General features: G+C 45.4%; 1 protein-coding gene across 1 annotated transcript in view; it reads left to right on the plus strand.

The window, feature by feature from the left end:
• MMRN1 (multimerin 1) overlaps nucleotides 1-7,131 on the plus strand; it is an 80,755-nt gene extending 73,624 nt beyond the window's left edge. The window contains exon 8 of the mRNA XM_075285001.1: nucleotides 5,884-7,131. Within this exon, the coding sequence (XP_075141102.1) occupies nucleotides 5,884-6,305 (422 nt within the window). The 3' untranslated portion in view covers nucleotides 6,306-7,131. The remainder of the gene's footprint in view (nucleotides 1-5,883) is intronic.
• The last annotated feature ends 19,915 nt before the right edge of the window (nucleotides 7,132-27,046 follow it).

Genomic DNA, 27,046 nt, shown 5'->3' on the forward strand with positions numbered 1-27,046 from the left:
AGCATTTGGCCAATCAATGCTGGTTCTGCATCGAACTTTTACATTCGAATAGCGAGTGGTACTCGATCAAGTATGAGTATTTAGAATACCATAGTATTCGATCGAATACCTACTCGATCGAATACTACTCGCTCATCTCTAATAAATAGCATTGCAACCTTGGTGTAATATGAAAGATGAGAATCTTCTTTGTCATATGACAACATAAGCCATTTTTAGAATGCCTGATTATTGAGACCCTCTCCCACTCTCATTTTCTCTTCATTTTACATAAACCTAAATTCTATACACTTTGAGAAGAAGAGGACAATTCTCAATACAGAAGCAAGAGAAAGAGTGAAAAAATACAGGATTTCACAGAAAGGAGCCAATATTTTTTTTTAATAAAGGATATTGCAAAATATATTAATGACACAAATACAGCCAGAAAATCAATTTTTTTTTTTTATGCTTTAAACTCCCCCTTCTCAATTGATATAACAGAATTTATTTCCTATATCCCCAAACAACACAGAGAATTTAAGCATCCTTTCTTGATGGACACTAGAAGATATAACCCCCTTTACCTATGCCCATTATGGAGTTTATTCCCCCAAACTTTGATGCCAAAAAATACCACCTGGTACCCCAAATCCAATTCTGAAATTTTTACTTATAGTATCAAATATTCTGTTTTACTACAACACTCTCTGTCAAAATCTGTACATTATACTGATTGTCAATTTATAAATAACAGAGTGTGGATTCCTCTAAGCCTAAATTTCACCTCCTTCCATTGTCAGTTTCCAGAACTAATAAAATATGATAACAATCTTTAAGACTTTAGCTATAGCACAGTACTTTGTCTTTTGGCTCCAGACTACAAATCTGTCAGGACTAAATCTAATGATGATTACCTCTATTCTCTCTCAGTGCAGACACTTATGCTCAGCACTTTCTGAAACAGATTTTTAAGCGTATAATCCAATTTCCAATGGCTGAAACAACAGAGTGGTTAGATAGCATCACAAGGTGACATACTGATTTACTAAGATAACAAAATGTCTTGTTTTACACATCACAAGGACATGTGCCATATAATACTGTTTCTTATCTCTAATAATATGTCAAAACATTTTCTTTTACTTCTCAATATATATAACTGATCGGAAAATGTATTATAAATGTTTCAAATAGTGACGTAAATTTAGGGGTCCCAACTGTTGTACTTGGGATCAGGATCCTAAGACAGGGTGCCCTCAGTCCCTCCTTGCCACACTACTGCTGAGAAACAGAAGAACGATAGAACAGATGCATAACTGGGTGTCTCACCTTAGGTGTGGAGAAAGAAAAGGTAAGTATACAATTCACTATTAAGGAAGCAGTTGTGTATCATGCATAGGTAAGTAACACTAGTTTTTATGCTAGTTCACATCCCCAGGGCCTCCGATCAATATACTTAGGGGTCTCAAGATACCACAGTGTATAATAGTAGTTTCAGTTCGGACTTATACAGTCCGTACAGAACAGCCAAGCGAGCCTCTTAAGGCGAATCTAACTTGGTTCGTCCAACAAAATATGTTGCTGTGGACCCACAGTCTTACTTAACAATTCCTGTTCGTTCTCACAGCCATCTCAGCTTCCACCTCTGCCCTCTAGGGGACACGTGCATCCCATATCACATTGCTGTCAGCGACGTGATATGGGATGCACAGGGGCCCCCTGGAGGGCAGAAGGAGATGGGGGGTGGCCATGTGCAGGAGTGGTCATTAGCAAGTAAATAGGTCACATTACCTGCTGGGGTTACTCCATCAGATAACGGCCTATTTTATTATTATTATTTATAGAGCACCATTAATTCTATGGTGCTGTACATTTGAGGGTTCACATACAGTACACAAAATATACAAAACAATTGGAATTCTAACAGTGTCCAACTGACACAGTGGGATTCAGGGCCCTGTTTGCAAGGGCGTACAATCTATGAGATTTTTTAATAAAAATTTTAAAAAAGCAGAAGGGGCTCACTGGGCCCCCTAAGGTCCTGAGGCTTGTAGCATTCAATATGTTGATTACAGAAAATCTGTGAAACTATGCTAAATTTTCCACTAACTTACCGTATATACTCGAGTATAAGCCGACCCGAATATAAGCCGACCCCCTAATTTTACCACAAAAAACTGGGAAAACTTATTGGCTCGAGTATAAGCCGAGAGGGGAAATGCAGCAGCTACTGGAAAATTTCAAAAATGAAAATGGTCGGAGTTTTTAGGTGCAGTAGGTGCTGGGGGGAGGGGAGGGGGTGTTTTGGTTGTCTGTCTGCCCCTTCCCTGAGCCTGAGGACTGTTTTTTCTTCTCCCACTTGGAATTCAACCTGGCTGTATATAGGGGATCTGCAGTGCTCCTATTAACCTCTTCCCGACGGAACAGGAGCACTGCAGATCCCCTATATTCAGTAGACCGGGCACTGTCACACACAGGGATACCTAATGTGTTTGTTTCACAGTCATTTTCTAGTTTTATATGTATTCTAGGGAAAGGAGGGATTTACAACTTTTATTTATTTATTTATTTTTTGCACTATTTTATGGGAGATTCTATACATTGATATTGTGGCTGGTCATAGACCCCCCTCACCCTCCTAAAAAAAAAAAAAAAAAAAATTTTTTTTTTTTTGCTGACTCGAGTATAAGCCGAGGGAGGCTTTTTCCGCACAAAAACTGGGCTGAAAAATTCAGCTTATACTCGAGTATATACGGTACGTTTAATTTTCTAAACATTTAAATATGTTTATGTTCATAGAAAAAAAAAACCCTTGAGGAACAAAGAATAATTTTGTTACATTTTTCAATGGGCTTAAAGGGGTTGGCCACTTTCAGACCAATATTGACAAACAAATGTACAATAAGAAGATATACAATTTTCCAATATACTTTCTGTATCAATTCCTCACGATTTTCTAGATTTCGACTTGCTATCATTTATTCTGTTACTTCTAGAGGATAAAACTCTGACCATGGACATGTGATTTAAGGTCCATGGTCATGTGATGAGCGCACAGGTGTACAGTTGATTACCAGGCAGATGTCTGATTAGTGTGCTGTGACTGTAACGAGCGTTCTGCCAGAGGCTCGTCTATGAGGAGGCGGAGTCTAAAATCGGACCACAGCAGTCTTCATTGTGGTCCGATCTTAGACTCCACCTCGTCACAGATGAGCCTCCGGCAGAATCAGCGTTGATTGGCCGAATGCTGTACACTGTATAGCATTCGGCCAATCAATGCTGGTCAATGCATTCCTATGAGAAAAAAACAACTCCCGCATAACCGCAAGCTGCCAGCTCTCCCGACTAGCAAAGACGAGCCTGCTGCAGAACCAGCGTTGATTGGCTGATTGCTATACAGTGTATAGCATTCGGCCAATCAATGCTGGTTTTGCAGGACGGGTAAGGGCCGGTTCACATTAGCGCTTGCCTCCTGTCTGGAAGGAGTGCACTGCCCGCACGAATGATTCATGCGGGCAGTGCACGGTAAGCACACGGAGCACATTATATGCTATAGGGTCCATGTGCTTAACTGTCCAGCGCTTGCAGTTGCTCTGATATTCTGTTCGGGGGGTTCTTCTGCGGACTCCTTCCGGATGGGAGGCAAGTGCTAATGTGAACTGGCCCATAGTCTATGGGGTCCATGTACTTTAACTGCACAGTGCTCCTCCTCAACACTCTTCAACTGCACTTTGCTCCTCCTAAACACTCTCCTCCTGCTACTTGTGGACTTGGTGACTCTCCTTTAGTCGAATAGTGGTTTCCCCTGAAACAAGCATTTTTGATTGAGTAGTCGAATATTGAGTCTCTACTTGAAACGAATATCGAATCTCGAATATTTCACTACTCGTTCATCTTGTTATGTCAGTCCAGGTAGCTGCAACGGGGCTAAGGAATAGCAGTAGGAAATCTCGCCCTGCACTACTCCCACTAGCTATCCCGGTCCCTGCCTCACGGGTGTGGGTCGGCTGTTCTCAGGCTAAGCCTGACCCCGACGGCTCCTCTCTCACTGATACCGTAGGCCTAGAGGGAAGTGGGAGAAGGAATGCCCTATAAGATCTCTAGGGACTGGAGACTAAAGGGGGTCACCCCTAACGAACAAGTGAAGCTGCTACTGACAGGGACTGACAAGGGTGTGCGCTGACTAACAACACAAGCAGCACACAGGAAAAATGTGGGAAAGGATTCCCCCAAACCAATATGGGAAGGTACCTTACACTAGGAAACAAACACAGGGAAACTGAGTAGAAATCAAAGGATAAGGCAATTCACTCACACAGTCAATAACACACAGAGGGAGGATGGGTGAACACAGAAGGGAAAACTCACACACCAACTAGTTCACCCAAACCTCCCAAAAACCAACCACGGAACTTCCTCTATCCCAGATAACCACCTACTCCTCCTGCTAAGGCCTAGCACTGTAAAAGAGACACTCAGCACAGAACCCTGGGAGGCATGGGTTTAAATACAGAGTAGAGACCACTCCTCCCAGGTGCAAATGGGAGGACAGACTAATAAACCAGGAAATAAAGCTGCCTACCAGCAGTGCGCGCGTGCAAGTCAGAAGGTGTGCACCAATACCCACGACAGGACAACCCCGCAGCGCCAGGATGTCACCCCAGACACCGCGCAGCCAAAAACTCCCCAGGTAAGAAAAATAGAAAGCAATGAACCTAAATACTCCTAACACATCTCTAATATTAACCTTACTTTGCAAGTTATTTATTTATTATTATTTATGTATTGTGAGAGAGTGAAGGGTGTGGTCTGGGAAGACAGGTATGTCCCAACCAGGCAGCCAAAGGGTGTTTGGTAAAAACCCACACCAGGGAGGTCAGCTGACTAATCAGGCCCTAATAACAGTCTGAGCGTGAAGACTAGCAGTGTGGCACCACACTGACAGAGTTGAACTGTCCAGACCAGACCTCCGAAGCAGGTACTGTGTCACCCGTTGTTGTTGCCAAGCTGGGAGACTGGTAGACAGTCTCCTGAATAGTCAGGGAAAAGTTTCCTTATGTTTAAGTTAGTTTCTCAGCTGCAAAAGGTTTTGATTTGTTTATCCTGTGGCTTTGCAAAAGCAGTGTATGCATTACATGTGAATAAAGTTAGTGAATAAAGGTATCACTGTAACAGAAAGTCCGTGGAGGAATACTCTGCAAACTTTCTGTTTAAAACACTGCTGGAAGAACCATGATGCGTTGCCGCCGCATTTTTCCCACAGCACTTTATTTTTGCAAGACGTCCTTTTGGGTCTTAGCCTAAGTGTCTGATTGCTAGTGATCCAACCGCTGGGACGACCATCAGTCAGTAGAACAAGGATCTGCAAATGCCCTAGAGAGTCTCATTTGAACAGAGAAGTGTTGCGTATTCATAGCCATTACAGTAGTTCATTTACTTCTATTGGATTTCAAGGACAAAATTCTCTGGCAGTCCCATAGAAGTCAATGGAGCAGTGGCCACAAGAAGCACGCCATTCACGTGGGCATTATTTTTCTCAAACACTTATGTCTGATCCATAGAATGGGCTATAAATGTCTATAGGGAAAAACCCTTTTAAGCTAAGGCCCCACATTGCAGAAACGCAGCTTTTGTTGTAGATTGCTGCGTTTTTGTTTTTTTTTTACACAAAGCCAGGAGTGGATTCAGCAGAAGGTACAAGCTCAAGTACTTCTTATATTTTTCCCATTCCTTTTGTAGCCATTCTTGGCTTTGGCTCTAAGAAAAGATGCAAATTCTGAAACAACAAAAATGCTACGTTTCCACAATGTGGGGCCTCAGCCTTAAAATATAATAATAAAAATAAAACATAAAAATAAAAATAGAGCTTTTCAGTAATAGAGTGTATGTATTTTCCCACAGATTTCTCAAAAGGATCGTACCGTTATGCGCCAATGGTGGCTTTCTCAGTCTCTCACACATATGGGATGACATCTCCTGGACCAATTAGATTCAACAATTTATATGTAAATTATGGCGCTTCGTATGCACCCAGCACTGGAAAGTTTCTTGTTCCATACCTTGGAGTATATGTCTTTAAGTTTACCATTGAATCATATAGTCATCGTGTTTCTGGCTATCTAGTGGTTGATGGCATTGATAAGATAGCATTTCAGTCTGAAAATATTAACAGCAGCATGTACAGTGATAGGATGGTGACAGGAGATGCTTTGCTGGAACTGAACTATGGGCAGGAAGTATGGCTGAGATTAACATCAGGCTCTATTCCAGCACAGTACCCACCTGTTACAACATTTAGTGGATACCTGTTGTACCGCACATAATATTCACCGCATTATTGTTCTAATTAGATTTTAGTAAAGCTCTGTTCACACTTACTGTGTACCCCTGAAATATACCCCTTTTAAGTTAGGTTTGCAAGGATGGTTTGGATGTGTTGGACAGTTTATCTTTAAAGGGGTAGTCCCTTCTCAAGGATCCTATCTATGCTGGTAGCTTATGTAAATAGAAGACTTTTATTTTATATATATAGCAATATATATATATATATATAGCAATATATATAATATATATATAGCAATATAGCAATATATATATATTGCTTTAGAAATGCTGCTTAGTTTGCCTGCTATGTGAACTTATTCCTCCGATTGTTTACACAATGTTTCCATAATGCCGGACCTGTGTGATAGGTCAAGTGACGTCACTCACTGCTCTCACTGTTATCTACAGCTCAGCAGGGCAATCAGTTCAGCTAATTGCAGTTTGCTGATAAAGCCCTGTCTGTTATGTCTATATGTAAACACAGATAACACTGAGTCCATTCTGTACAAGCATCTGCATATTATCTGATCTGCATAAGTATTGTGATACCTTAAAGTGTCAGGAAGTAAAAAGAAGAAACAGCAGGCAAACAGCTGAAACAGTGAGATGGGAAAACCCTTTTACCTGTTTGACCTTAGCTTAGAGAACCGATTTTAGGGGTTAGAAAACTGGGTAGGAGCACTAAGATATGCAATAATGATGATTAAGAAGGGTACTATATAAAGCTAAACATAACTTTTATTATTAAACATTGGTTACATGATAAACAATTACATAAAATATTGGGTCACATTGTTTGTGACTGGTCCAGAATGCAAATCTGTATTCATCTGATCAAAATCATTTACAAATGCAAGTTTTATATGTATTGTAAAAATGCAATAAAATGGTTATACATTTATGGTATTAATATTTTCTTTAAGAAAGCAGATATTTTTTTTGTTACGGAATTATACACTAAAACATTGAAGCAAAAGGAAGATCTTGCCATGATGTTCAGCCATCCCATAGCCCACCCCCAATGCACTCTTATCTTATTTTCAAATGAATAAGAAGTAGCTTTTCCTAAAAATGAAGTGGTCAAAGGTCATTTTCCAACATGTTTCACCACCTCTGCTAAGTCCAGTTCTTAGTATCTGTTAATAGGCATCGCTCCACTGATTACAGTTTTTCCAGGGAATTTTTTTCAGTAGTCACCACTAGAGATGAGCGAACACTAAAATGTTCGAGGTTCGAAATTCGATTCGAACAGCCGCTCAATGTTCGTGTGTTCGAACGGGTTTCGAACCCCATTATAGTCTATGGGGAACAGATACTCGTTAAGGGGGAAACCCAAATCCGTGTCTGGAGGGTCACCAAGTCCACTATGACACCCCAGGAAATGATGCCAACACCTCTGGAATGACACTGGGACAGCAGGGGAAGCATGTCTGGGGGCATCTAACACACCAAAGACCCTCTATTACCCCAACATCACAGCCTAACAACTACACACTTTACACACTCAATACCACCTCTCTGACAGTAGGAAAACACCTTGAAACATGTGTATTTGGCACTTGCAGTGAGGAGAGCTTGTCACCAGCAGTGAATTTGGCCCTTGTAGTAAGTTGAGGTTGGCACCAACATTTGTTTTGAAAATCAGGGTGGATTGAGCCTCTAACCAGCAGAGTTTGGGCAAATTCATGGTGGAGGGAGCCTCTAAACACCCCAGTTTGGGCAAATTCATGGTGGAGGGAGCCTCTAAAAACCCCAGTTTGGACCAATTCATGGTGGAGGGAGCCTCTAACCAGCCCAGTTTGGGCAAATTCATGGTGGAGGGAGCCTCTAAAAAACCCAGTTTGGACCAATTCATGGTGGAGGGAGCCTCTAACCAGCCCAGTTTGGGCAAATTCATGGTGGAGGGAGCCTCTAACCAGCCCAGTTTGGACCAATTAATGGTGGAGGGAGCCTCTAACCAGCCCAGTTTGGACCAATTAATGGTGGAGGGAGCCTCTAACCAGCCCAGTTTGGACCAATTCATGGTGGAGGGAGCCTCTAAACAGCCCAGTTTGGGCAAATTCATGGTGGAGGGAGCCTCTAAAAAACCCAGTTTGGACCAATTCATGGTGGAGGGAGCCTCTAACCAGCCCAGTTTGGACCAATTAATGGTGGAGGGAGCCTCTAACCAGCCCAGTTTGGACCAATTCATGGTGGAGGGAGCCTCTAAACAGCCAAGTTTTGGGAAATTCATGGTGGAGGGAGCCTCTAACCAGCCCAGTTTGGACCAATTCATGGTGGAGGGAGCCTCTAAACAGCCAAGTTTTGGGAAATTCATGGTGGAGGGAGCCTCTAACCAGCCCAGTTTGGACCAATTCATGGTGGAGGGAGCCTCTAAAAAACCCAGTTTGGACCAATTCATGGTGGAGGGAGCCTCTAAACAGCCCAGTTTGGGCAAATTCATGGTGGAGGGAGCCTCTAACCAGCCCAGTTTGGACCAAATAATGGTGGAGGGAGCCTCTAAACAGCCCAGTTTGGGCAAATTCATGGTGGAGGGAGCCTCTAACCAGCCCAGTTTGGACCAATTCATGGTGGAGGGAGCCTCTAACCAGCCCAGTTTGGACCAATTAATGGTGGAGGGAGCCTCTAACCAGCCCAGTTTGGACCAATTCATGGTGGAGGGAGCCTCTAAACAGCCCAGTTTGGGCAAATTCATGGTGGAGGGAGCCTCTAAAAAACCCAGTTTGGACCAATTCATGGTGGAGGGAGCCTCTAACCAGCCCAGTTTGGACCAATTAATGGTGGAGGGAGCCTCTAACCAGCCCAGTTTGGACCAATTCATGGTGGAGGGAGCCTCTAACCAGCCCAGTTTGGACCAATTCATGGTGGAGGGAGCCTCTAAACAGCCCAGTTTGGGCAAATTCATGGTGGAGGGAGCCTCTAAAAAACCCAGTTTGGACCAATTCATGGTGGAGGGAGCCTCTAACCAGCCCAGTTTGGACCAATTAATGGTGGAGGGAGCCTCTAACCAGCCCAGTTTGGACCAATTCATGGTGGAGGGAGCCTCTAAACAGCCAAGTTTTGGGAAATTCATGGTGGAGGGAGCCTCTAACCAGCCCAGTTTGGACCAATTCATGGTGGAGGGAGCCTCTAAACAGCCAAGTTTTGGGAAATTCATGGTGGAGGGAGCCTCTAACCAGCCCAGTTTGGACCAATTCATGGTGGAGGGAGCCTCTAAAAAACCCAGTTTGGACCAATTCATGGTGGAGGGAGCCTCTAAAAAACCCAGTTTGGACCAATTCATGGTGGAGGGAGCCTCTAAACAGCCCAGTTTGGGCAAATTCATGGTGGAGGAAGCCTCTAACCAGCCCAGTTTGGACCAATTAATGGTGGAGGGAGCCTCTAAACAGCCCAGTTTGGGCAAATTCATGGTGGAGGGAGCCTCTAACCAGCCCAGTTTGGACCAATTCATGGTGGAGGGAGCCTCTAACCAGCCCAGTTTGGGCAAATTCATGGTGGAGGGAGCCTCTAAAAAACCCAGCTTGGACCAATTCATGGTGGAGGGAGCCTCTAACCAGCCCAGTTTGGGCAAATTCATGGTGGAGGGAGCCTCTAAACAGCCCAGTTTGGACCAATTCATGGTGGAGGGAGCCTCTAAACAGCCCAGTTTGGGCAAATTCATGGTGGAGGGAGCCTCTAACCAGCCCAGTTTGGACCAATTAATGGTGGAGGGAGCCTCTAAACAGCCCAGTTTGGACCAATTAATGGTGGAGGGAGCCTCTAACCAGCCCAGTTTGGACCAATTAATGGTGGAGGGAGCCTCTAACCAGCCCAGTTTGGACCAATTAATGGTGGAGGGAGGCTCTAACCACCCCAGTTTGGACCAATTAATGGTGGAGGGAGCCTCTAACCAGCCCAGTTTGGACCAATTCATGGTGGAGGGAGCCTCTAAAAAACCCAGTTTGGACCAATTCATGGTGGAGGGAGCCTCTAAACAGCCCAGTTTGGGCAAATTCATGGTGGAGGGAGCCTCTAAACAGCCCAGTTTGGGCAAATTCATGGTGGAGGGAGCCTCTAACCAGCCCAGTTTGGACCAATTAATGGTGGAGGGAGCCTCTAACCAGCCCAGTTTGGACCAATTCATGGTGGAGGGAGCCTCTAAACAGCCCAGTTTGGGCAAATTCATGGTGGAGGGAGCCTCTAACCAGCCCAGTTTGGACCAATTCATGGTGGAGGGAGCCTCTAAAAAACCCAGTTTGGACCAATTCATGGTGGAGGGAGCCTCTAAACAGCCCAGTTTGGGCAAATTCATGGTGGAGGGAGCCTCTAAACAGCCCAGTTTGGGCAAATTCATGGTGGAGGGAGCCTCTAACCAGCAGAGTTGGTGGAAATCAGGGTGGAGGGAGCCTCTAACCAGCAGAGTTGGGGGAAATCAGGGTGGAGGGAGCCTAGTATTAGCAGAATTGTGCAACGCTTATGGTGGATGAGTATGAGGATGCGGAGGAATTGGAGAGGTTGAGTACAGACATGGAGTTTCATGTTGGGGTGCTTTACACAGGTGGGCACAAAAATGACGGCTCTACCCAGTGGTGGTTCATTTTTATCAAAGTGAGCCGGTCGGCACTCTCAGCTGACAGACGGGTGCGCTTGTCAGTGATGATGCCACCGGCTGCACTGAACACCCTCTCAGATAGGACGCTGGCGGCAGGACAGGACAGCACCTCCAAGGCATATAGGGCAAGTTCAAGCCACAGGTCCAACTTCGACACCCAATACGTGTAGGGCGCAGAGGGGTCGGAGAGGACAGGGCTGTGGTCGGAAAGGTATTCCCGCAACATGCGCCTATACTTCTCACGCCTGGTGACACTAGGACCCTCCGTGGCGGCACTTTGGCGAGGGGGTGCCATCAAGGTGTCCCAGACCTTAGACAGTGTGCCCCTCGTTTGTGTGGACCGGTGAGAACTTGGTTGCCTACTGGAGGAACTGCCCTCCCTGCCGCCAACGTCACATGCTGGAAACATCTCCATCATATTCTGCACCAATTGCCTGTGGCAAGCATTGATGCGATTGGCCCTCCCCTCTACCGGAATAAAAGACGAGATGTTGTTTTTATACCGGGGGTCAAGGATAGCAAAGATCCAGTACTGGTTGTCCTCCATGATTTTGACAATACGCTTGTCGGTTGTAAAGCACCCCAACATGAACTCAGCCATGTCTGCCACAGTGTTAGTTGGCATGACTCCTCTGGCCCCACCGGAAAGTTCAATCTCCATTTCCTCCTCATCCTCCATGTCTACCCATCCGCGCTGCAACAATGGGACGATTCGAAGTTGCCCGGAAGCCTCCTGTATCACCATCACATCATCGGACAACTCTTCTTCCTCCTCCTCCTCCTCCTCCTCCTCCATTAAACGCAGTGAAGCGGACAGATGTGTGGACCTACTCTCCAGCTGTGACGGATCGGATGCTATCCCTAACTCCTCTGTGTGATCTGAGTTATCCCTGATGTCAATCAGGGATTCTCTCAGAACACACAAGAGCGGGATTGTAAGGCTCACCATCGCATCCTCAGAGCTCACCCTCCTTGTGGACTCCTCAAAGACCTGTAGGATGTCACAAAGGTCTCTCATCCATGGCCACTCATGGATGTGAAACTGAGGCAGCTGACTTTGTGGCACCCTAGGGTTTTGTAGCTGGTATTCCATCAAAGGTCTCTGCTGCTCAACCACTCTATTCAACATCTGAAACGTTGAGTTCCAGCGTGTGGGGACGTCGCACAAAAGCCGGTGTTGTGGCACATGCAGGCGTTGCTGGAGAGATTTTAAGCTAGCAGCGGCTACTGTCGACTTGCGAAAGTGGGCGCACATGCGCCGCACTTTCACCAGTAGCTCTGGAACATTGGGGTAGCTCTTTAGGAAACGTTGCACCACTAGGTTGAAGACGTGGGCCAGGCATGGAACATGTTGGAGTCCGGCAAGCTCCAGAGCTGCTACCAGGTTCCGGCCGTTATCACAAACGACCATGCCTGGGCCCAGGTGCAGCGGCTCAAACCATATTGCCGTCTCATCGAGGAGGGCATCCCTCACCTCGGAGGCAGTGTGCTGTCTGTCCCCCAAGCTGATCAGCTTCAGCACAGCCTGCTGACGTCTACCAACGCCAGTGCTGCAACGTTTCCAACTCGTAGCTGGGGTCAATCTAACAGCGGAGGAGGAGGCGGTGGCGGAGGAGGAGGCGGTGGCGGAGGAGGAGGCGGTAGAGGAGGAGGAGGAGGGGGGTGTTCTTCTCGTGTCCCTGCCAGGAATGTTAGGCGGGGAGACGAGGTACACCGGGCCAGTTTGGGAAGCAGTCCCAGCCTCAACTACATTCACCCAGTGTGCCGTCAGTGAAATATAGCGTCCCTGTCCACATGCACTTGTCCACCCGTCGGTGGTCAAGTGGACCTTTGTGCAAAGCGCGGAACTAAGGGCCCGCCTGATGTTGAGTGACACGTGCTGGTGCAAGGCGGGGACGGCACACCGGGAGAAGTAGTGACGGCTAGGGACGGCATAGCGAGGTGCCGCAGTTGCCATCAGGTCCAGGAAGGCGGGAGTTTCAACAAGCCGGAACGCCAACATCTCCTGGGCCAGCAGTTTAGCGATGTTGGCGTTCAAGGCTTGCGCGTGTGGGTGGTTAGCAGTGTATTTCTGCCGCCGCTCCAATGTCTGAGAGATGGTGGGTTGTTGTAAAGAAACGCCTGATGGTGCCTTTGATGGTGCAGGAGAAGGAGATAAGACAGGACCAGGGGAGGATGAGGTAGAAGTCAACAAAGTGGCGGAGGCAGATGAAGTGGTGTCCTGGCTCGTCCTCTGGAGTGCATCGCCAGCACAGTCAGCAGTGGCAGTGGCAGAGGCAGTGGCAGAGGCAGTGGCAGTGGCGTGAACGGCAGGCGGCCTTTGTCCTGCCGTTGCTGCCTGCCACTGATTCCAGTGCTTGGATTCCAAATGACGGCGCATTGAAGTGGTGGACAGGTTGCTCTTCTCAGAGCCCCTAATCAATTTCGAGAGGCAAATTGTGCAGACAACACTATATCTGTCCTCGGCGCATTCCTTGAAAAAACTCCACACCTTCGAGAAACGTGCCCTCGAGGTGGGAGTTTTTCGGGGCTGGGTACGAACTGGAACATCTTGGGAGATTCCGGGTGTGGCCTGGCTTCGCCTAAGCTGCTGACCTCTGCCTCTGCCTCTAGCTACCCTTTTTGGTGCTGCACCTGCCTCAACATCCACACTACTTTCCCCGCTTGACATCCCCCCTGTCCAGGTCGGGTCAGTGTCCTCATCATCCACCACTTCCTCTTCCAACTCCTGTCTCATCTCCTCCTCCCGCACAATGCGCCGGTCAACTGGATGCCCTGACGGCAACTGCGTCACATCATCGTCGATGAGGGTGGGTTGCTGGTCATCCACCACCAAATCGAACGGAGATGGAGGAGACTCTAGTGTTTGAGCATCTGGACACAGATGCTCCTCTGTTAGGTTCGTGGAATCGTGACGTGGAGAGGCAGGTTGAGGGACAATGAAAGGAGCGGAGAACAGCTCTGGGGAGCAGGGACAGTTTGGGTTATTGTTCTGTAAAGCTTCGGAATTTTGGGAGGAAGGAAGACAAGACTGTTGGGTAATAGGAGGAGAGGAGGCAGAGTCTGACTGGCTGCTGGACAATGTGCTGTAAGCGTTCTCTGACAGCCATTGCAAGACCTGTTCCTGGTTCTCGGGCCTACTAAGGTTTGTACCCTGCAGTTTAGTTAATGTGGCAAGCAACCCTGGCACTGTGGAGTGGCGCAATGCTTGCTGCCCCACAGGAGTAGGCACGGGACGCCCTGTGGCTTCACTGCTACCTTGCTCCCCAGAACCATTCCCCCGACCTCGCCCACGGCCTCGTCCACGTCCCTTTCCGGGAGCCTTGCGCATTTTGAATTCCTAGTTAGAAATTGGCACTGTATACCAGTAGTAAAAATTGTGGGTGCACGTAACCCCAATATATTCTTTGAATTCCCAGTCAGACACTGGCACTATATGGCAGTAGCAAGAAATGAGGGTATTTGTATTCCCAATATACTCTTTGAATTCCCAGTCAGACAATGGCACTGTATACCAGTAGTAAAAATTGTGGGTGCACGTAACCCCAATATATTCTTTGAATTACCAGTCAGAAACTGGCACTATATGGCAGTAGCAAGAAATGAGGGTATTTATAACCCCAATATATTCTTTGAATTCCCAGTCAGACAATGGCACTGTATACCAGTAGTAAAAATTGTGGGTGCACGTAACCCCAATATATTCTTTGAATTACCAGTCAGAAACTGGCACTATATGGCAGTAGCAAGAAATGAGGGTATTTATAACCCCAATATATTCTTTGAATTCCCAGTCAGACAATGGCACTGTATACCAGTAGTAAAAATTGTGGGTGCACGTAACCCCAATATATTCTTTGAATTCCCAGTCAGAAACTGGCACTATATGGCAGTAGCAAGAAATGAGGGTATTTGTATTCCCAATATACTCTTTGAATTCCCAGTCAGACAATGGCACTGTATACCAGTAGTAAAAATTGTGGGTGCACGTAACCCCAATATATTCTTTGAATTCCCAGTCAGACAATGGCACTGTATACCAGTAGTAAAAATTGTGGGTGCACGTAACCCCAATATATTCTTTGAATTACCAGTCAGAAACTGGCACTATATGGCAGTAGCAAGAAATGAGGGTATTTATAACCCCAATATATTCTTTGAATTCCCAGTCAGACAATGGCACTGTATACCAGTAGTAAAAATTGTGGGTGCACGTAACCCCAATATATTCTTTGAATTACCAGTCAGAAACTGGCACTATATGGCAGTAGCAAGAAATGAGGGTATTTGTATTCCCAATATACTCTTTGAATTCCCAGTCAGACAATGGCACTGTATACCAGTAGTAAAAATTGTGGGTGCACGTAACCCCAATATATTCTTTGAATTACCAGTCAGACACTGGCACTATATGGCAGTAGCAAGAAATGAGGGTATTTGTATTCCCAATATACTCTTTGAATTCCCAGTCAGACAATGGCACTGTATACCAGTAGTAAAAATTGTGGGTGCACGTAACCCCAATATATTCTTTGAATTCCCAGTCAGACAATGGCACTGTATACCAGTAGTAAAAATTGTGGGTGCACGTAACCCCAATATATTCTTTGAATTCCCAGTCAGAAACTGGCACTATATGGCAGTAGCAAGAAATGAGGGTATTTGTATTCCCAATATACTCTTTGAATTCCCAGTCAGACAATGGCACTGTATACCAGTAGTAAAAATTGTGGGTGCAAGTAACCCCAATATATTCTTTGAATTCCCAGTCAGAAACTGGCACTATATGGCAGTAGCAAGAAATGAGGGTATTTGTATTCCCAATATACTCTTTGAATTCCCAGTCAGACAATGGCACTGTATACCAGTAGTAAAAATTGTGGGTGCACGTAACCCCAATATATTCTTTGAATTACCAGTCAGAAACTGGCACTATATGGCAGTAGCAAGAAATGAGGGTATTTATAACCCCAATATATTCTTTGAATTCCCAGTCAGACAATGGCACTGTATACCAGTAGTAAAAATTGTGGGTGCACGTAACCCCAATATATTCTTTGAATTACCAGTCAGAAACTGGCACTATATGGCAGTAGCAAGAAATGAGGGTATTTATAACCCCAATATATTCTTTGAATTCCCAGTCAGACAATGGCACTGTATACCAGTAGTAAAAATTGTGGGTGCACGTAACCCCAATATATTCTTTGAATTACCAGTCAGACACTGGCACTATATGGCAGTAGCAAGAAATGAGGGTATTTGTATTCCCAATATACTCTTTGAATTCCCAGTCAGACAATGGCACTGTATACCAGTAGTAAAAATTGTGGGTGCACGTAACCCCAATATATTCTTTGAATTCCCAGTCAGACAATGGCACTGTATACCAGTAGTAAAAATTGTGGGTGCACGTAACCCCAATATATTCTTTGAATTCCCAGTCAGAAACTGGCACTATATGGCAGTAGCAAGAAATGAGGGTATTTGTATTCCCAATATACTCTTTGAATTCCCAGTCAGACAATGGCACTGTATACCAGTAGTAAAAATTGTGGGTGCACGTAACCCCAATATATTCTTTGAATTCCCAGTCAGAAACTGGCACTATATGGCAGTAGCAAGAAATGAGGGTATTTGTATTCCCAATATACTCTTTGAATTCCCAGTCAGACAATGGCACTGTATACCAGTAGTAAAAATTGTGGGTGCACGTAACCCCAATATATTCTTTGAATTACCAGTCAGAAACTGGCACTATATGGCAGTAGCAAGAAATGAGGGTATTTATAACCCCAATATATTCTTTGAATTCCCAGTCAGACAATGGCACTGTATACCAGTAGTAAAAATTGTGGGTGCACGTAACCCCAATATATTCTTTGAATTCCCAGTCAGAAACTGGCACTATATGGCAGTAGCAAGAAATGAGGGTATTTGTATTCCCAATATACTCTTTGAATTCCCAGTCAGACAATGGCACTGTATACCAGTAGTAAAAATTGTGGGTGCACGTAACCCCAATATATTCTTTGAATTACCAGTCAGACACTGGCACTATATGGCAGTAGCAAGAAATGAGGGTATTTGTATTCCCAATATACTCTTTGAATTCCCAGTCAGACAATGGCACTGTATACCAGTAGTAAAAATTGTGGGTGCACGTAACCCCAATATATTCTTTGAATTACCAGTCAGAAACTGGCACTATATGGCAGTAGCAAGAAATGAGGGTATTTATAACCCCAATATATTCTTTGAATTCCCAGTCAGACAATGGCACTGTATACCAGTAGTAAAAATTGTGGGTGCACGTAACCCCAATATATTCTTTGAATTACCAGTCAGAAACTGGCACTATATGGCAGTAGCAAGAAATGAGGGTATTTATAACCCCAATATATTCTTTGAATTCCCAGTCAGACAATGGCACTGTATACCAGTAGTAAAAATTGTGGGTGCACGTAACCCCAATATATTCTTTGAATTCCCAGTCAGAAACTGGCACTATATGGCAGTAGCAAGAAATGAGGGTATTTGTATTCCCAATATACTCTTTGAATTCCCAGTCAGACAATGGCACTGTATACCAGTAGTAAAAATTGTGGGTGCACGTAACCCCAATATATTCTTTGAATTACCAGTCAGAAACTGGCACTATATGGCAGTAGCAAGAAATGAGGGTATTTATAACCCCAATATATTCTTTGAATTCCCAGTCAGACAATGGCACTGTATACCAGTAGTAAAAATTGTGGGTGCACGTAACCCCAATATATTCTTTGAATTCCCAGTCAGAAACTGGCACTATATGGCAGTAGCAAGAAATGAGGGTATTTGTATTCCCAATATACTCTTTGAATTCCCAGTCAGACAATGGCACTGTATACCAGTAGTAAAAATTGTGGGTGCACGTAACCCCAATATATTCTTTGAATTACCAGTCAGACACTGGCACTATATGGCAGTAGCAAGAAATGAGGGTATTTGTATTCCCAATATACTCTTTGAATTCCCAGTCAGACAATGGCACTGTATACCAGTAGTAAAAATTGTGGGTGCACGTAACCCCAATATATTCTTTGAATTCCCAGTCAGACAATGGCACTGTATACCAGTAGTAAAAATTGTGGGTGCACGTAACCCCAATATATTCTTTGAATTCCCAGTCAGAAACTGGCACTATATGGCAGTAGCAAGAAATGAGGGTATTTGTATTCCCAATATACTCTTTGAATTCCCAGTCAGACAATGGCACTGTATACCAGTAGTAAAAATTGTGGGTGCAAGTAACCCCAATATATTCTTTGAATTCCCAGTCAGAAACTGGCACTATATGGCAGTAGCAAGAAATGAGGGTATTTGTATTCCCAATATACTCTTTGAATTCCCAGTCAGACAATGGCACTGTATACCAGTAGTAAAAATTGTGGGTGCACGTAACCCCAATATATTCTTTGAATTACCAGTCAGAAACTGGCACTATATGGCAGTAGCAAGAAATGAGGGTATTTATAACCCCAATATATTCTTTGAATTCCCAGTCAGACAATGGCACTGTATACCAGTAGTAAAAATTGTGGGTGCACGTAACCCCAATATATTCTTTGAATTACCAGTCAGAAACTGGCACTATATGGCAGTAGCAAGAAATGAGGGTATTTATAACCCCAATATATTCTTTGAATTCCCAGTCAGACAATGGCACTGTATACCAGTAGTAAAAATTGTGGGTGCACGTAACCCCAATATATTCTTTGAATTACCAGTCAGACACTGGCACTATATGGCAGTAGCAAGAAATGAGGGTATTTGTATTCCCAATATACTCTTTGAATTCCCAGTCAGACAATGGCACTGTATACCAGTAGTAAAAATTGTGGGTGCACGTAACCCCAATATATTCTTTGAATTCCCAGTCAGACAATGGCACTGTATACCAGTAGTAAAAATTGTGGGTGCACGTAACCCCAATATATTCTTTGAATTCCCAGTCAGAAACTGGCACTATATGGCAGTAGCAAGAAATGAGGGTATTTGTATTCCCAATATACTCTTTGAATTCCCAGTCAGACAATGGCACTGTATACCAGTAGTAAAAATTGTGGGTGCACGTAACCCCAATATATTCTTTGAATTACCAGTCAGAAACTGGCACTATATGGCAGTAGCAAGAAATGAGGGTATTTGTATTCCCAATATACTCTTTGAATTCCCAGTCAGACAATGGCACTGTATACCAGTAGTAAAAATTGTGGGTGCACGTAACCCCAATATATTCTTTGAATTACCAGTCAGAAACTGGCACTATATGGCAGTAGCAAGAAATGAGGGTATTTATAACCCCAATATATTCTTTGAATTCCCAGTCAGACAATGGCACTGTATACCAGTAGTAAAAATTGTGGGTGCACGTAACCCCAATATATTCTTTGAATTCCCAGTCAGAAACTGGCACTATATGGCAGTAGCAAGAAATGAGGGTATTTGTATTCCCAATATACTCTTTGAATTCCCAGTCAGACAATGGCACTGTATACCAGTAGTAAAAATTGTGGGTGCACGTAACCCCAATATATTCTTTGAATTACCAGTCAGACACTGGCACTATATGGCAGTAGCAAGAAATGAGGGTATTTGTATTCCCAATATACTCTTTGAATTCCCAGTCAGACAATGGCACTGTATACCAGTAGTAAAAATTGTGGGTGCACGTAACCCCAATATATTCTTTGAATTCCCAGTCAGAAACTGGCACTATATGGCAGTAGCAAGAAATGAGGGTATTTGTATTCCCAATATACTCTTTGAATTCCCAGTCAGACAATGGCACTGTATACCAGTAGTAAAAATTGTGGGTGCACGTAACCCCAATATATTCTTTGAATTACCAGTCAGAAACTGGCACTATATGGCAGTAGCAAGAAATGAGGGTATTTATAACCCCAATATATTCTTTGAATTCCCAGTCAGACAATGGCACTGTATACCAGTAGTAAAAATTGTGGGTGCACGTAACCCCAATATATTCTTTGAATTACCAGTCAGAAACTGGCACTATATGGCAGTAGCAAGAAATGAGGGTATTTATAACCCCAATATATTCTTTGAATTCCCAGTCAGACAATGGCACTGTATACCAGTAGTAAAAATTGTGGGTGCACGTAACCCCAATATATTCTTTGAATTACCAGTCAGAAACTGGCACTATATGGCAGTAGCAAGAAATGAGGGTATTTATAACCCCAATATATTCTTTGAATTCCCAGTCAGACAATGGCACTGTATACCAGTAGTAAAAATTGTGGGTGCACGTAACCCCAATATATTCTTTGAATTCCCAGTCAGACACTGGCACTATATGGCAGTAGCAAGAAATGAGGGTATTTGTATTCCCAATATATTCTTTGAATTCCCAGTCAGACAATGGCACTGTATACCAGTAGTAAAAATTGTGGGTGTATATAGCCCCAATTCTATTGCTAGGGGACTTGCAGGGTATTTCTGGGGTGAAGGTGGGGGGGCACACCGTTGGAACGGGTATCGGGGTATATATCGGGTATACGGGAATACACTGACAGTGTATTCCATTCAGGATCCTGGGAAAGCTGGGTTGCGGCGATTGAGCCCGTCAGTGCCACGTTACACTGACAAGCTTCTCCCTGGAATTTAGCTCTTATAAGAGCTGTTGGTTGTCTTCTCCTTCCTATCCTAGCCTGTCCCTGCCTACCCAGAATCTAAGCCCTAGCTAGCTGGACGGAAACCTCCGTCCTCGGTGAATTGCAAGCTCAGAATGACGCGAAGCTGGGCGTCGCTGTTCTTTTAAATTAGAGGTCACATGTTTTCGGCAGCCAATGGGTTTTGCCTACTTTTTTCAACGTCACCGGTGTCGTAGTTCCTGTCCCACCTACCCTGCGCTGTTATTGGAGCAAAAAAGGCGCCAGGGAAGGTGGGAGGGGAATCGAGTAATGGCGCACTTTACCACGCGGTGTTCGATTCGATTCGAACATGCCGAACAGCCTAATATCCGATCGAACATGAGTTCGATAGAACACTGTTCGCTCATCTCTAGTCACCACCATTACTGAGCAATCAATGCAGTTAGTTTCGGTACTTGATATGCTATTTAGGCTCCATACTGTCAAATGGGCAGGGTCAGGCAAGAGCACGCAAGGGGGTGTGATTCAGTGGTCCAGGCTGAGGTAGACAGTGTCTTCAGAACCACAACCTTTGTTTGCTCCTGTTCGACACCGCCCACCTGACGGTACTGAGCCTTAATAGGTTGTGGAACACCAAAACTAACTGAATTTACTGGTCAGGAACTGTGGGGCTAGTATCAGTTGAGAAGTTGCTATAATATGATGCCTAGAGCTGAACTTGGTGGAGCTGGTAAAATGTCTTCTTTGACCTAACTGAAATGTTTTACATACTATATTGCGGGCATTTTCTACTTTTCAAAAATTTTCCCCAATAACTCAGACATAACGTATTTTCTGAAACAACAAGAGATGAGTGGCACTCTCACACTGTGAGATAATTTAGAGACCTGTTCACACTATTGAAGAGTAGCAGTTACATGGAAGCGGCACAAATATATAACACCTATAAGGTGGTGCTCAACATCCCATATAAACAGTGAATAAGTAGAAAAACAAAAGAAGAAACGGGGGGCACTCACCCGCAAAAAGGTATTTTCTTAAAGGGGCTCTATCAGCATGATTTTGCACGCGGCTTCTACTACGGCTACTGCGCATGCGCCCGGGCTATTTTTTTTTATCAGCGTCCGCGAGCAAGCGCCGGAGGAGGACGGGACCCAAAGACGTCAGAGGAAGAAGAGGCGGGGAAGAAGATGAAGACACACCCTGAATGCCCGCCCAGCGTGCACGTTCCGTAAGTAGATCACATTCTTTTTTAAGTTATTATTTTAAAACGGGAGGGTAGTTTACTTTAACATTTACGGTGCCTGAATAGCCTTTTTAAAGGCTATGCACGCATATGTGGGGCTCTATCTGCAGGATTTTGCTGATAGAGCCCCTTTAAAAACGTAGTCCTTTATTAAAGTCCATAGGTAAAACAATGCGGGAGGGACTGATGACATATGCGGAAGAGGCAACAGCCGTTTCGCACTTACTTTTGGCGCTTTCTCAAGCCAAATATGTATTTTCTGATTCAGGGTCGGACTGGGGTGTCTAGGGCCCACCAGTGGAATTATTTCTAGGGGCCCACCATCAGGATCCCTGCAAACCAGCGATACCAAGACAGGGCGGCTGAAGGTAATAACATATCAGGAGCCATGCTGCTCACCCGCCATACGATGTGCAACAGACACAGGCGGGGACAAACGGGGTGCTGGGGACAAAAGCTCAATGAAAAACACTGTGGAAAAAATATATTGAGATTCACTGCAATTTTTTTCCCACAATGATTTTTTAGTTGCATCTTGCTGTTGCGCCTAATCCTTAAAGAAGACCTTTCACCATCTGGGGCACATGAGGTTTAATACACTGCTAGAAAGCCAACAGTGCGCTGAATTCAGTGTACTATTGGCTTTCACGTTCTGTGCTGGTACCGTAGATCTTCATCGTCAGAAGGGCGTTATGACAGTCAGTCAGGAACGCCCTTCGTCACGGTAGTGTCTATAGCGCTGTACTATGAGAGGGGTCGTTGCTTACCAGGCAGCGATGACGCTGAGCGCACAGTACAGTGCTATAGGCGCTGCTGTGAGGAAGGGCGTTCCGGACTGACTGTCAGAAACGCCCTTCTGACACTGAATAGCTACGGTACCGGCACCGATAGCTCTTCACCGGGGGGCACAGAACGGGAAAGCCGAAAGTGCGCTGAATTCATCGCACTGTCAGCTCTCTAGCAGTGTATTAAACTGCATGTGTCCCAGGAGGTGAGAGCTCCTCTTTAACATCTACTGTACACCACACTATAAGGACAAGGCCTAACACAGCGTCCCGCAGCAAAAAAGCGCTGCAGGAAAACCCCTGGCACCGACACATCAGTTTTTCCTGCAGCGCTTTTTGCAGAAACTCCACAGAGGTTTCCTCTGAGGACTTTCTGCTTCCATTATACCTATAGGGACACTGTAAGTGTTTCTGTAGGTATAAATGACATGCTGCGATTTCCAAAAACTGCACACAACAGTTACCTACACACTCATACATATACATATTAAAGGGGATGTCCAGGCTTAATTATTTTTATGGCGTATCCTCATGGTAGGCCATAAATACCTGATCATTAGGGGGCTGATACGCGGCCCCATCAGCTGTACGGAACCACTTCTGGCGCCCGTTTTGTACACAATACAGGACTGGAAGCAGAAAGCTTCATCCACTGTTTCGTTGCCTGGCAGATTCACTGCAGCTCAGCTCCCACTGACTTCAATAAGTGCCGAGATGCAGAGAAGGTGCCGGCTGATATACAGTGGACAGAGCTTTCTGCTTCTGGCCCCGTATTGTGTACAGGACTGGTGCCAGAAGTGGCTCCATACAGCTGATCGGTCTGAGGGCTGGGTGTGGGCCCCATACAGATCAGGCATTTATAGCCTATGCTGACAATAAACCATAGAAAATTATGCCTGGACAACCCCTTTAATTTCCCCCCCGAATGCCCCACACTTTAAAGAGGTTGTCCAGCATAATTTTTTTTTTTGATTATAATTATTCCGGGGAGGTGAAAAACAAAGCACACAAAAAAAACCCCACACTCATGTGTTCCCAGTGCTCCGGTCCTGCAGTTCTGCTGGTAGTTACATGCCGGACTGGACCGCACTGGGAGACACTGGGAACAGGAGAGTATGCTTGTGTGCTTAAAAAAAATAGAAAGTGTTTTTAAGGGCTCCTTCACATCTGCGCCCCGGCTCTCCACTTTCAGGTTTCCGTTTCCTGCCCGAAACTGGGCAGGAGATGGAAACCTGCAGGCATTTTTCAAACCCGTTCAAATGAAGTGTGCGCCCAGGAGCGCCTGTGAGCGTTTTGTGCTCCCTGCGGCAAAACGTTTTTGTTTTTTTTAATCGGACACAGAGTCAGACATGCAAGACTTTGTGTCCGGTTTAAAACGGTTTTGCCGAAGAGAACATAAAACGCTCACCGGCGCTCACGGCCAGACTTGGTCCGACAGGTTTCCATCTTCTGCATGCAGAAGACGGAAACCTCAGAACGGAGACCAGACGCTGGTGTGAATCCAGTGTTAGCTGTGTTTTGCTCAGTAGGGCCTAATCTTTGAAGGGTTTGTCCAGGAATTACAGGTTTCTACAAGGAGGCCGGTGAAGAAAGAAAAATAAAACCCACACTCACCTGTCCCTGATTCTCTTACCCCTGTCCGCTCCAGCGGTGCCCCAGAGTTTTTTCAGTCCTCGCCACACGTAACTGATGAAGTCAATCATCTGCCTCAGCAGCCTAAGGAAAGAAACCGCGATATCACTCACATATGTCACCTGTGATGTCACGTGTCCTTTCCTTAGGCCGCTGATTGGCCTTAGCAGTCACGTGTGGCGATGACATCTGCCAGAACAATGCTCCGGGAGCCACTGGACCAGACGGACGTGGGAGACACCGGGGACAGGCGAGTATGGGTTTTGCTTTTTTTCTTATTTGTGACCTTTCCCTTGCAGAGAACTGTAATTCCTGGATAACCCCTGTAACATCTCAGTATACTGAACATCACACTATAAAATACAATTCTAGTATGCATAATGGTAGACATGTACAGAAGAAAACAGAAACACACTCATATGCTGGATATACTTAGGCCTGGTTCACATCTGCATTCGGTATTCCTTTTTGGGAAGTCTGCTTGGGGTTCCCCCAAACAGAAACCTATACGCATTAAAAAGCGGTGAGCAATGACACCACACGGACCCCATAGACTATAATGGGGTCCATGTGTTTTCCGTGCAGTGTCCGCATGAATCGAGTGGTGTGAAAAGTGCTGCAAGTACTCCTTTTCTCTCCACATGATTCATGTGGACACTGCACAGAAAACACAAAGCCCCCATTATAGTCTATGGGGTCCGTGTGGTATCATTGCTCACTGCTTTTTAATGCGTATAGGTTTCTGTTTGGGGAAACCCCAAGTGGACTTCCCAAAAAGGAATACTGAACGCAGGTGTGAACCATGCCTAATACATATAACATATATTTACACACATACATTCATATACAATATACATACATACAGACACACACACCTATCTACAAACATACAGGACTCACACAGTATATCAGACACTTTACACAAATATACAAACATTAAATATACATACATATATATACACACACACACACACACACCTATCTACAAGCATACAGGACTCACACAGTATATCAGACACTTTACACAAATATACACTCATTAAATATACATACATATATATATATACACACACACACACACACCTATCTACAAACATACAGGGCTCACACAGTATATCAGACACTTTACACAAATATACAAACACTAAATATACATATTTTTACCTCAAAAATGTACTTACATTTGGCCTGGTGCACTGGATATGGAGGAGGCTCCTGTGCAGCTTTGTCCTGTCTGGTCTGTGGTGAAAGCTCTGCTTCAAGGGGCCACACGGTGGCTCAGTGGTTAGCACTGCAGCCTTGCAGTGCTGGAGTCCTAGTGTTCAAATCCCGCCAAGGGCATAAAACCATCTGCAAGGAGTTTGTATGTTCTCCCCGTGTTTGCATGGATTTCCATCCCATATTCCAAAAAAGACATACTGATAGGAAAAAATGTACATTGTGAGGTCTATGTGGGGCTCACAATCTACATTAAAAAAAAAAAAAAAAAAAAAAAAAAGCTCTGCTTCATTGCAGTAGCCGGCAGACTTCCCCCTGCACTCTCCGATCTGTGTGGGGGAGGGGCAGCACACGTCCTGCTACATGCTGGCAGTGCACAGCGCAGGGAGGAGAAGCCCCGCGCCTGCTAATTCTCACACACTCGCAGGGAATGGTACAGGGGCCCATTTTGGGATGGTCAGGAGCCCGTTCGGGCCCCTGAATATCCCGATTGGGCCCCTGAAGTCCCTGAAAGTACATTTGGAAATGAAAACTAATAGTCAGCCTCGGGGGCCCACCGGGGGATCCCCCGGTTTACCGGTGGGCCAGTCCGACCCTGTTCTGATTGTAGTTATACGCTTTCATTCTTCTCCTTCTGACTACCCTTCAGTTACTTGTGGCATTTTTGGCTCCTTGTTTTCCAGCACATCCCTACATGCTTCCAGAACTTAAAGAGGACCTTTCACCTCCTGGAGCACATGCAGTGTAATACACCCCTAGAAAGCTGACAGTGCGCTGAATTCAGCACCCTATCGGCTTTAGCGTTCTGTGACCCCGGTGAAGAGCTATCAGTGCCGCTACTGTCAGGAGTGAACCATGGCTTTCTGCCGCCTGAGGTGGACGTCAGAAAGCCCCCCCCCCCCCGAGGAGGGGGCGGAGCAGAAGGGGGCGGGGCCGCACAGAGGGGGAAGGGCAGAGCGGAGCGAGCGTCTTTAGCAGGCAGAGAGCAGGCAGGGAGAGGACCTGCTCTCTGCCTGAGCGTGAGGGGCAGCCGCTGGAGCAGCGCTGCTTCAGCGGCCTCCCCAATCTACCGCTCAGTGACAGTGACCCTAAGCCAGTCCAGGACAGCTTGTCCTGGACTGGCTTAGGTCAGCAAAAATGCCGCCCTCTCTGGGGCCCTGGCATAGTGCCGCCTGAAGTGGTCGCTTCAGGTCGCCTCATGGGAGGTGCGGCACTGGGTACTGTAGCTTTTCACTGTCAGAAGGGCATTTTCTGACAGTCAGTCAGGAACGTCCTTCCTCACAGCAGGCCCATAGCGCTGTACTGTGAGAGCGGTGAGGAACGCCTCCCTTCCCTCCTGATAGTACTCATCCATAGATGAGTACTGGGACGGCGTTCCTCACCACTCGGCGTCATCTTTGGGCAGTAAGGAACGCCCCCTCTCACAGTACAGTGCTATAGATGCTACTGTGAGGAAGGGTGTTCCTGACTGACTGTCAGAAACGCCCATCTGAAAGTGAAGAGCTACGTTACAGGCACCAATAGCCCTTCATTGGGGGCTCAGAACAGGAAAACTGACCTGTCAGCAGTGGCGTAACTAGGAATGGCAGGGCCACGTGGCGAACTTTTG

This window comes from Leptodactylus fuscus, chromosome 1 (genome assembly GCF_031893055.1).
Source record: "Leptodactylus fuscus isolate aLepFus1 chromosome 1, aLepFus1.hap2, whole genome shotgun sequence".
Lineage (NCBI taxonomy): Eukaryota > Metazoa > Chordata > Amphibia > Anura > Leptodactylidae > Leptodactylus > Leptodactylus fuscus.